Source organism: Sparus aurata, chromosome 24, assembly GCF_900880675.1.
Source record: "Sparus aurata chromosome 24, fSpaAur1.1, whole genome shotgun sequence".
NCBI lineage: Eukaryota > Metazoa > Chordata > Actinopteri > Spariformes > Sparidae > Sparus > Sparus aurata.
The window spans coordinates 18,859,621-18,871,819 of NC_044210.1; the positions used below are offsets into that span (position 1 = coordinate 18,859,621).

Here is a 12,199-nt window from a genome sequence, read left to right on the forward strand (position 1 = left end):
TAATGTCAGGTTAACAATCTGTCTTGATCCAAACGGGTGATTAAAAACACCTCAGCACCTTGTTACTCGCCTCTGACTGGCTCTCATCACAACATTAAAGTCCTTTGAGTCTTTAATGGACTTTAATGTTTGTATTATTTTATGTTCCATCACAGTTGGATGCGGTGTGGATGGAAGGAGGAGCTGCGAGCTGTGAAGACGAACAATGAGGCAGAAGAAGAAGAAGAAAAAGAAGAGCAGGAGGAGGAGAAGAAGGTGAGAAAAACAATGCTCAAAATGTATATCGATCAATCAACCATTTTAGCCAAAGACTGAATCTAAGTTCTTTATCTGACAAATCCCAGTCTTTAAAGTCAGATTATGAGAATATTGTAACCGTTTCTCAGACGAGATGTCTTCAGATTTAGACTCAAACCAAATAAAATATACAGTTGTGTAAATAATATACATATTTAGTATTTAGTATATAAGTATTATTCTTCAAATTAAAGGCATCAATAGTGGATCATTTTCACACAATGAAACAAAAAACAATTACAGTCCATTAAACATAAAATCCTATCATACAATTATTGATCTCTATTATATAATGAGACATTTCTACATATTCCTGCATGGATTTGCTGTCAGTACATAAAGCTGAATCTGTTAACTTCTGGACTGACTGCACTTTGCTGCCATCTAGTGGATATTTGAAGAAAATGCAGACTTAACAAACAAACTAAGTCTAAACAAGTGAACACTAAATAAACTGACCTTTATTCAGCTGAACACATCAGATTTAACCTTAAAACTGGCACTGCCTGTACAGTGAGATAAAGATAACACACTCTTCATCTCACAAAAGTGACATTAATGAGCATTAAGCACACTGTTGTTTAATTCAGTACACTAACTGGTCTGTTTTGACAAGTAGCTTAAAGTGAAAGTTCAAGGCAGCGCTCTCCGAGATGAAGAGATGTTATTTTAGAATTCAGCTTTTTGAAAAGGATGTAAACAACTTGCCACATCAGTTTGTGGTATCTGGGCTTCCATAGCCTCGGGTTGCACCAGTATGGAGACATTTTGTTCCCCAGCTGCTTCAGATGTTTAGCAGATGAACCAGAAGTGTTTGGTGGGCTACGAACACTTCACCTGACTTTCTATCGGGGAGGAGGTGATGACTGGATTTTACCTTTTTGGGTGAACTGTTCCTTTAAAGGTGGTGGGTGTCATACTTTAAACGTGAAAGGTCAGTCTGGCTAACAGCTAAACCATTTGGCATTAAATAATAATTTCCACTAGTGGCTGCAGGGAGTTAAAGGTACACAGTGTCACCTGTGGACATGTAACCGATGAACCGGACGAGTGGATTCTGTTAGATCAGCAGATGATTCACGTGTCTGTCCGGGTGTGTTTTCTTCACAACATGTGGAACTTCACACTCCACCTTTACATTGTCAGACTAAAGAGAAACTATGAGAATTGAGGAAGTTTCTCTCTTCTGCCTGCAGCACAGAACCACAGATCAGGAATCAGCCAGACTGACATGTTCCTCTCTGTCTTTATCTGGAGCTTTGTTCGTCAGAACAATGATTAACCTGAGCGAGTTATCAGAGAGGTTAAAGAACAAATCCAGAGTCACTCAGTCCAGCAGCTGACTGCGGAGAGGAAGCTCATCTACACACCGTGAGTTCTGTCATTTGGTAAAATGTTTAACAGAATGAACAAGCTTGAATGACGAGTCAGACATGTTGATGGTAAACAAAGAATTTTCATTTGATTGTGTAAAAACTGGACTGTGATCAGTGTGGATGAGTAAAACTCTGTGTCTTTATATAGAATGTACAGCATGTTCAGTGAGATATAGATCCAAATGTGCACATAAAAATCTAACAAACAAACACAGATAATTCTTGAAATGTGTCATTTGCATGTGCAGGTTTTATGTGTTTTGCTGCAACTCCAATCTTTCATATTTCAGTAGAAGATTTTAAAACTGTATTTTGCGAAAAGACGAGTAAAAACTGTCACATCAGCAGATTAATGCTGATGACTCACATGTTTGGATGATCTGGGAGGCCGGTCAGTCACAACATGCGGTGCCGTGTATAAAACTGAATGAATCTTTAAAAATCAGTTCAGAACTTTAACTGTTAGGCTTCTCAGTGAGGCTGAAACAGGTGTAATGTGATCCGAGTTAAGAGCCGAGCTGCTGAACGGGTGCCAGGGCAGTTTGATGAAGGCGAGTAAAAGGGGAATTCAAGACAGGAAAAGATGATCTGATCCTCGTCCAAATGTGCATGTGCCTGTTTTCTCAGTTCCTGAAAAGTTAAGTTCTTATTTCAGTGGAGAGAGAAAAAGTCCAAAATACTTTGTGGCCATTTTACAAGAAGTTTTGATTGAATATGATGTTTAATTGAGGATTTCTTGTCCAGGGAAAAACTGCAAACCTGTGATGCAACACGTCCCCACATCCAGTGGGGGTTCTAGACCAGTTTTAATAGGGGGGCCAGGTTGGGGCCGGCTTTTTTGTTAGGGGGCACATACAACCCGGAAAAAAAGATAAATCTCTCATTCAGACAAAACAGTGTTTACAATTTCAGCAATTTTGATTGTGAAGTAAACTGCTGAGACACTTTATTTCTGCCTTTCCCATCAAAACAAAATCATTGCAAGAAATCTGTCATTGTATTATTTATACAGACTCCCTGTCAGGGGGGCCACAGGGAGGTCCAGACTCGGAGTTACGGGGGCACTGGCCCCTGTTGGCCCCTCCCTAGAACCGCCCCTGCCCACATCTCGTTAACAATAATGTGTGTTGTTTATGCAAAGACGGCTGCCGAAAGCCCGGACATGTTGTTAAAATGTTTTAAAAGGTTTTGTTGCCCTAAAGACCGAGGCATAATGTCCAAATGTCATGTTTAAAATAGCCTTTTTTAATTGACTCGAGACGGCTGCAAAAAGTCGTGACTTCTCTTTAGGAATATTTGGTTTGTTGCCCTGAAGAAGGCTGTAAAAGTCCTGACCTGTTGTTAAAATGACCCCCAGTTCTGATGACTGAAAGATGGCTGACATCTCGTTAAAGATATCTGGTTTTGTTTCCTAAAGACAGCTGCAAAAGTACAGCAGGCTTATTAAAAATATCAGATTTTGTTGACTCCTAAAATTCCTGACGTCTCAAAAATATCAGGCTCAGTTGCCCCAAAGACACGTAACTAACTGGGCTGAATTTGAATGTTGAACTTATAAAAAGTGTAGCATGTTGTCTCTCTGCAGGCCAGCAGCCTCCCAGTCTCACAGCGATGGACCCGTTTGACGGCTCGTCAGTGACAGAAACTTTGAGGCGGATTTCAGCCGAGCTGGGCTGCAGTCCGACCTCTGCAGACGTGGCCGCATACCTCGACAAACACGACAAACTGAGACATCTCAGGGAGCACTTCCTGGTGCCCAAGATAGCAGACCTGCCTCCCTGTGAGTGAATAGTGCTGATTGCATATCAACGTTCAGTAGCAGCTTAATCATTTAAGCCTATGAAAATAATTAGCATTAGTTTAATGTCTCCACAGCTGATCCTTCGCTGGTCGATGGCACCAAAGAATGCATCTACCTGGTGGGGAACTCTCTGGGACTTCAGCCCAAAAAGGCCCGGCAGTACCTGGAAGAGGAGCTGGAGAAGTGGGCCAAAACGTACGTGTCCACTCTTAAATTCATCGTTTATCAAAGGGGCTTCAATATGAGGCGAGTGTTCAGTTACAATGTGTGACATCAACTCTGTTGCAGGGGCGTCCACGGTCACACGGGGGGCTCTCGACCCTGGGCCTGGGCCGAGAACAACATAGAGGAACTCATGGCTAATGTTGTCGGTAAGAGACGCTGTACTTTAAACATCTCCAGCTGTTTACATTTGCCAACTATTTTCATCGGAGGATGGACTATCTCAGGGTTTTTCATGCAACCAAAACTAATATTTTAAGCCAAACAATGACATTTTAAGAGTGCTTAATAGGCGGCCGCAGTCCAAATCTGTGGGGATGTTTCCAGCCACTTTCAGTGACCACAACTGACTATTCTTCCCAGGAAGTACAACCATCATCAGGTGTTTTCTGTGGTGACGAAAAAACAACTATTTCTCAAGGGAGGATGAACAATCTTCAGGCGTTTTCTGGCACCCGAAACAACTATTTTACACCAAGCCATGATATTTCAAGGCTGGGAGACCATAGTTCGAGTCTGTGACATTTCCACCTGTTTTTTAGTGGCGACAAAACCAGCTGTTTTCCATCTCCAGATGTTTTTGTGACAGATATTTTAAGCCAAACCATGAAGTTTTTCTGACCCTAACCGAGTCATTTTTGTGCCTAAACCTTACCAGAGCATCAGCACAGCGTCACAACAGGAGAGAACCAAGACAAATGTAAAATCTAAACATAAAGAAACACTCATTTGAACTTGTCTGTGGTTCTGCAGAAATGTGCTTTGCTAACATTTATTCCGGAGAATGAGTTTTGCAATAAAACCTTGTAAAAAATCAAACGGAGCTGAACACAAAACACCTGAACACATGAATCCAGATGTCCACTCAGTGTTGATGTAATGCCATTGAAGCTGCTTGTTTGGGTCACTGCACTTTTTGTAGCGTCCAAAGTCCACATGAAGGGTCTTTAAACAAACAGGTCTTTACATTTGAACTTCTTCCATCACATTTGCTTTGATTTATTAAAAATGTTACATAATAACAAGATTTCACCAGACGGATCCAGCATGTACGGCTTTAAAGATAAATTAGATTGTTGATTCGTCTAAATATCAGCCGATCCTCAGTGATCCCTGAGAAAATCTCTTATGTATGAAATGAAACGTTGTTCTCTTTTCATTACAGGAGCTAAAACTGAGGAGGTGGCACTGATGAACGGCCTGACAGTTAATTTACACCTCCTGATGGTGAGAGACAAACACCTCTGTCAGCATTCAGAAGAAGAAAACACAACTAGAAGAAAAACAGACGTTAAAAAAGACTCAAAATGACAGTTTTTGTCTTTATTCTGCAGCTTTCCTTCTACAAACCAACGGCAGCTCGCCACAAAATCCTCCTGGAAGACAAAGCCTTTCCTTCAGACCACGTGAGTTAACCTACACATGTTTGAACAGACACATAAAACACCCAGTTTCTATGAAATCCTTCCTTTACTGCTGGAATTCTTGAGCCACAAATCCTCTTTTTACTTCTTGGTTGTCATGCTGCTGCACTTTGACTCCAGCTCAGATAAAAAGCGTGAATCTCAAAGGTCACCGGATGTTAAAAGCTGGTGGTCCAACACAGAAACAACAAATGAACCTGACTCCTGTCTTCTCTCCTGTCCTCAGTACGCCGTCGAGTCTCAGATCCAGCTGCGAGGATTCGACCCTCAGCAGAGCATGTTGCTGCTGAAAGCCAGACCGGTACAGGAGCAAACAGTTCACACACAGTTTGGTTGTTTTGCTGTGAGCTAGCATTAGCATCCGAGCTAATATTGTGCCCTATAAAGCCCTGAGGGAGGAAAGTGAAGACTTTTTCTAAGTCTGATGTCTCGGTTTCAAATGTGAAAAATGAATTCTTCTGAACTTTCACCTCTGTGACTCATTCTCAAGTCATAAACACAGGAGAGAAAACTATTCAGACTTAGAAAATGGATCACCTGAAGTAAAACAGACTTTAACGTTTACATTTGCATGTTCAGTAACTGAGAAGGGAAAGTGAAACTTCACAGGAAACAAACCAGAAACTGTCCGATCTGTTCAGGGAGAAGAGACTCTGAGAACGGAGGACATCCTGGAGGTCATCGAGAAGGAGGGCGAGTCCATCGCCGTGGTGATGCTCAGTGGAGTTCAGTATTACACCGGCCAGCTGTTCAACATGGCCGCCATCACTGAGGCCGGCCAGAGGAAGGTAACAGGAAGACGTGCAAATACCACCGAGGGTTAAATATAATCACTTCTTCATCAACAGAGAAAAACAAGATCACAGTAACTTCTCCGACATCAAGATTATCAGCTCACAGATAGGATGCAACTTTTTGCCAACATGTTTATTTTGGTTTACAAAGACATTATGGAAAGTCTTATTGTTGTAAAAAGTAATTATTTTCCTTGTTGTGCGTCAGGGTTGTTACGTGGGGTTTGATTGCGCCCACGCTGCAGGAAACGCCCAGCTGAAGCTGCACGACTGGGGGGTGGACTTCGCCTGCTGGTGCTCCTACAAGGTGAGCTGACAGGAAGAGTCCTCCACATGTCATTCATATGAGAGTTCAGGTATACTGATCAGGTACGACTGTCTGCTCTCAGTATCTGAACTCAGGGGCTGGAGGTCTCGGCGCTGCATTTATCCACGAGAAACACAAAGACACCATCAAACCTGCGTGAGAGCTTTTTTCTTCTAAATGTTTAAAGTTTCAGGTTTGTTTTTCATTTCTGATCGAGCTGCTTTCATCATGTTAACATCCTGTATGTTCTTCAGGCTGATGGGATGGTGGGGACACAACCTGGACACTCGCTTCCAGATGAGCAACGGTGAGCAGAAATCAGTTTAAAGCTGCTGTTTGCTGCCATCTTGTGGTCTCATAGTATATTACAGCTGCCACATTTGTGTATTAACACAGAAACTAAAGTCTCAGCTGTTTTGTGTTGTTAACAGTGTTTATTTGTTGTGCTCTCAGTGTTGGACCTGCAGCCCGGAGTGAGCGGCTTCAGACTGTCCAACCAGCCCATCCTGCTGGTCTGCCCCCTGCAGGCCAGTCTGGAGGTACTGCAGACGTAATGCTTTAATGAAAGAACTTCCCCAACATGAGCGATGTTCTTTAATATAGTTATTTCTTTATTGAAATAATAAGAATATTGCACATAAAATCGGAACTTTCAACAGGCATGATAATGTAGTTTTGTCTGTGAAGAGAATCTCCAAAATGTTCAACAATCAAGATCCAGATCTTCACCAATGCCTTTTTTAGAATTTAATGGATTTGAACATTTTTGTGCAGGAATGATCAAATCACAGAGTAATAATTATCTAATGTTTTTACTCTACAGGTCAAAAAAATCATTCCAATATTTTCCATTTTTGAAAATAAATTATTTTTTCCCGGATACATTTTTTTTTCTCCCCAAAAAATATAACTTTTTTTTCAAAAACATTTTATTTTTTCAAGAAAACATTTTTTTTTTTTTTTTTAAATCTTCCATAAGAAAAAAATATTTATCTGGGAAAAAAGAAACAAAAAACGAAGAAATGGAAAAAAACAAACAACAACAAAAATATATATAATTAACTTCATTATCTTCACCTCAGTTGAATCTCATTCTTCCAGGTGTTCAACATGACCAGTATGCAGGCGCTGCGCAGGAAGTCCGTCCTGCTGACGGGTTACCTGGAGTACCTGATCCAACAGTATTACACCAAAGACCCGGCGCAGCCTCACAAACCTCACGTCAGCATCATCACGCCCTCCGACCCTCAGCAGAGAGGCTGCCAGCTCTCACTCTGCTTCTCCATCCACATCCAGAAGGTCTTCCAGGAGCTGGAGAAGAGGGGCGTCGCTGTGAGTAGATCCTCAATAAAGAAATCTCATTATTGTTTCCCTGTTCATGATCTCTAACAGTAACTCTGTGACTTCCTGTTGTTCAGTGTGACATGAGGGAGCCCAGCGTGCTGCGTATCGCTCCGGTGCCGCTCTACAACTCCTTCAGCGACGTCCATCGATTTGTGGAAACGCTGGGACACGCGCTCGCCGCCAGCAGCTGATGAGTGACAGCTGTAAACTCAGACCAGTCCAGAACAGCTTTATTCTCAGTTATGCTCAGTATTTACCAGATTGTTTTAATGTGACCTGGACACATATTTGTTCTTCTGATCTTGTACTTGAAAAACAACCATCACCTCTGTTCCCTCACCTGCTGCCCACCTGAGGTCGTGGTCTAACACATCAAGACACAGAGTAAGACCAGTTTTCTGACCATCTGCTAGCTTTGCCGGATTTCTACTGAAAAGAGAACACAGCTCACCACTCTCCTGCAGCAGCTTGGTCGTTGTGGGGAAGTCCTGCGAGTCGATTACCGATGCAGATGTTTGATGCCTCCAACTATGTGCTGGGACCCTGTTTGTACTGTTGCTGAAGACTGCAGTGTATTGTTATCCTCTTTTCTTAGGTTGCTAAAACTACATAAGCTAGCGGTCAGAAAAGCTTGATCTCTTGAGGGGGGGGGTTCTCACTTGGTGTGTTAGAAGATGGATTAATCGGAATATCCCTTTAAGTTAAGTGTTGGAATAAAACTTGTGCTAATTTAACACACATCTTTTAAACACAACTGTTCACATCAACACTCAGAACGTACAGAATAAAATGAAACATCTGAACAATAACAGTCTCATGAGTATTTAACATTACAGTACTTCCTAGACTACTTGTATAAACCACATGGTGTTTTTCTACTGTTATCTCGATGTTATGTAAGTAATAACTTGTTTTAAGTGTGGAAGTATGTATGTGTACTTCTGGTGGCTAACACGCTAACCTTTTCGTTACGTTTCACGTCCGGATGTTTGTAAGATGTTTAATGTCTGAATGATCTCCTGGTGTCCCGCGAAGCTAATGAAGGAAGTAGACGTAGCCAAATGTGATGTCTGTGGAGGAGAAGTTCTGCTGTAAGTCAGTGAAAATGTCAAAAGTCCAAACGATGAGAGTTTTTATGAAGCAGCGACTGAATATTGTGTAATAAACTGAAGATATTTGAGCTGTTTGAAGGAACGATAGCTTGATTACTCCACCACAAGTATAAGTCCTGGAACCAAACTTTACAGTTTCTAAGTATTATTGACTAAATATACATATTAGTACTCTCAAGGCTGAAAAATGCTCATAAAGCTCAATAAATGATTCAAACCATGTAAAGTTTGTACTCTATCCCACTTGGTACAATCTGGGTTCCCCTGAGTATGAATCAAATTGAAGTCTCCCACTTCCTGTTTGATGGACGGCCATTTTGCCTTGAGGTAACCCTGGACCACATGTTACAAACATTTTATATATTTGAATGTGGTAATGCTTCATAAGTCTGCAAAACGTTGTCAAACTGTTGTAAATGATTGTTAACGACCACAGGAAGCATCTAAAATGTGTCGGGACAATCTGACGAGGTTCTGGAGGTCCACATCTCAAATCAACACACTACATGTCAGTTCATGTGTTCTGGTTCCTTTAATATAGCATGGAAACAATATTAATTGTTGAGCTGAATCTCAGGAATGCGTCTCAAAGAACCACACTTCCCAGAGTGCACCAGCAGCAGCAAACTGGCTGCTTGTCACCTGATCAGTCACTGCCGGTGATGTGGAGCACCTGTGAAGACATGGAGGTTCTCAGTCATTCAGACAAACACACTTCAGAGAGAAGACGCTCCAAGTTCACTCACAGGTTCAGTCCAAAGATGTCGGTGAAATGTTTTATTTACTTTCATGGTGTTTGAAATGCTGCTTAATATGTTCGAGTTTATGTTGTAGATTGGTTAAGGAACACATTGCAGCATTAACTTCATTGATTTTGTGTTAAATGGGTTTCCAAGTTGAACAAGAGGAGGACTTGACATTAATTGTTTGCTATTTCTCCTGGACACATATTCAGAAATTCATTTGATGACTAATTGTAGTAAAAGTACTCAATTACTTTCCACCAGCACACTGACAGAGACAACACAATGATGATACAAGCAGCATGTTATATTCAGCTACTTTAGCAGAGGAGAAACATTTCAGTGATCATGTGTCGTGTTTTCAATCATCTCATCTGATCTGATGTGTGTGCTGATTCAATAACAAATCAATACATTCATACGTGTTGAAGAAACAGGTTTGCTGAAGTTGTGCTGTTGTACTGACTACTTTAACTGTGTGGCAGCTCTTTATTTACTGCAGCAAAGGATTGTGGGTATTTCTACCACTCTTTATTCTAAACAAACAGATATGGGCCTGAATAAGTTTGACCTTTTTTTATTCTTGTGGACATCAGGTTTAAAAATCAGCTGAACTACCCAGGGATTGAACCCACAACCTCCAGACTTCACAGCATCACTTCACCATCCTGAGCTGATGAATCAGTCTTAAATGAGTCACTTTCTTTGAGCATTTCACTTCTTTTGACCACAAAATAATTGTGTGAAAACCTCAAGGATTTGAACTCACAACTTTAAACAGTGGACGCGACGTCATCAGATACTCGTCCTTCCTTTCTTACTGGTTCTGACTCCAGCCAGAGTTTTGATTGGTCCAGCGGGCTGACTCGACTGCAGTCCTCCAGTAAGACACCTACTCCCCTCTAATAATTCAATCAAAGTATTTTTCAGCAGAAGGGTCACTGATGTTCTTCTCGCTCTCAGTCCCCTCCCCCGGACAGCTGCAGAACAGGGTCCAGAGTGTCGGAAACTTCACCACCTCGTCACGCCAAAGGTTAAAGGCCACCACCTACGTCAGCCCCACAATCAAGGGCTCGGCCTCCATGCCGACCTCCACCAGCCTCCAGTTTCTGAGCAGCGGCGGCACTGCTGGGGGTAACAACGGGTTGGGCAGCGGGATCCCAATGCTCAGTAAACCACCTGGAGGTGGAGGGACGCCCACGTCAACCCCGGCCACGCCCCGCAGCGGCCTGCCCCGCCCCGCCTCCTTTGTTGGCACACCAATCTCCACCCCTCGCAGCAAGGCGGCCCAACCAATACGAAGGTAACACGTTTGCTTTTACAGAATGTGTCTTTAAATGGCAACATCAGCTCTTGTATAGCAGCCGGTGTGGGTTGGTTCCATCCTGAGTCTTGGCCACTAAACTTTGACCAATCTCTTCTTGTTGTCCTCAGTTTACCAACTCCTCCAAAGAGATGGTCCACCCTCAGTGCTCTTTGTGATAGCACCTGGAGAGACGGCTGCTCCTGACGAGACCCGGGTGACTCACTACACCTCAACGTGGAACAAAAAGTTCTTTGACCAAAAAGTAAACTGTTAACTTCACCTTAAATCTGAGATCCTGCATAGAATAGCTCAAACAGTTGAGGTGGTCTTCACATGTCGTCAATCCGATTCTATGCAGAGTTTCTTCGGGGGAAGGTGTGTCGTTTAGTTTATTCTTTCTGGATTTGTGTGAGTTTGGTCCGTGCCAACGGGGAGTCGCTCCCTGTTGCTCTTGTGCAATAAAACCACTGTCTTTAGGCTACCAGTAATAATAACCTGCTGAAGAGGGCTGCCAGTTTGTATGATACGCGCCTTCACAATACTGTATTTATCTATCTTATATATTTATTATTTTGAATAAAATGTTTTTTGACTAATCAGGTGTTTTTTCCCTTCTGGCAACAAGCGTTAACGATGCTGCTAAAAAAAACATGTAATCAGTCCCTGTTCGATTTTTGGGCACATTTGGTGTAATTTTTACAAGACGTTAAAGTATTCGTGTACAAATCTTAACTATTAAGTGTGCATACATTGTAAATATGTATTGATGCAATATTATTGAATTTTAAATGTGAATCTTGACCAAAAGGAAAATGTTTGAATGTGTTTACAAAATTGTCTCACCACAGACTTTTCTGCATATGAACACTTTAAAATTGACCTAGGGGGATCTGTTCTTGTTGCACAATGTATAAACTTAGTGATATTTTCACGTTCTGTTTACTGACGTTTGCACTGCTTTTACTTTGTATCTTCTGGATTTAAGGTGGAAAAAAACTGTTAAGTGTTTTTTCAGGGGGGATATTTCACAGTTGCACATGGCATAATGTAGCACCCTCTGTTTGTAATATTTGTGTTTTTTCACATTTCACAAAATCCCAACACTTTTGTTACTGTGATCGACTGAATGAGTGGATTTTAATAAAACACACTGAATTAAAGATGACTTTGTTCCTCACTGCTTTATGTTGAAACTGGATTTATATAATCTCATCAGCGTACAACAAGAGAGGCTGGTTGTTGATGCATTTCAATGTTTCCATCTAGTGGTAGAATTTCAGACATCTTACTGTGGGTTTAATACAAATGACTACAAAGTATTCCCCCAGAAAGACCGCATGAATTATACATAACTTAAATCTGAACCAAGTGATGTGATTTGAATTATGTGCAAAATGGAGGACAAAAGAAGAATTTTTCAAAATGAAATATGTATGTATAATACAGTATATATACATATATATATAATAAAAT

General features: G+C 41.5%; 1 protein-coding gene and 1 long non-coding RNA gene across 3 annotated transcripts; both read left to right on the plus strand.

The window, feature by feature from the left end:
* The first annotated feature begins 1,475 nt into the window (after window positions 1-1,475).
* LOC115577035 (kynureninase-like) lies at window positions 1,476-8,745 on the plus strand. 2 transcript variants are annotated; one of them, XM_030409813.1, is made up of 14 exons: window positions 1,476-1,668; window positions 3,259-3,453; window positions 3,549-3,669; window positions 3,763-3,845; window positions 4,862-4,923; window positions 5,031-5,102; window positions 5,347-5,421; window positions 5,762-5,908; window positions 6,123-6,221; window positions 6,304-6,377; window positions 6,476-6,528; window positions 6,675-6,760; window positions 7,323-7,553; window positions 7,640-8,745. In XM_030409813.1, the coding sequence occupies exons 2-14, from the start codon at window positions 3,285-3,287 to the stop codon at window positions 7,754-7,756; spliced, it is 1,389 nt and encodes a 462-aa protein (XP_030265673.1). In that variant the 5' UTR covers window positions 1,476-1,668; window positions 3,259-3,284; the 3' UTR covers window positions 7,757-8,745. The 2 variants fall into 2 exon arrangements, with proteins under 2 accessions (XP_030265673.1, XP_030265672.1); XM_030409812.1 differs by having other exon boundaries at window positions 1,494-1,668; window positions 3,241-3,453.
* A 552-nt stretch (window positions 8,746-9,297) lies between these two features.
* On the plus strand, window positions 9,298-11,891 carry LOC115577060 (uncharacterized). Its single transcript, XR_003983004.1, has 4 exons — window positions 9,298-9,440; window positions 10,017-10,303; window positions 10,384-10,723; window positions 10,855-11,891. It is a non-coding gene; the product is annotated as an uncharacterized LOC115577060 (long non-coding RNA).
* The last annotated feature ends 308 nt before the right edge of the window (window positions 11,892-12,199 follow it).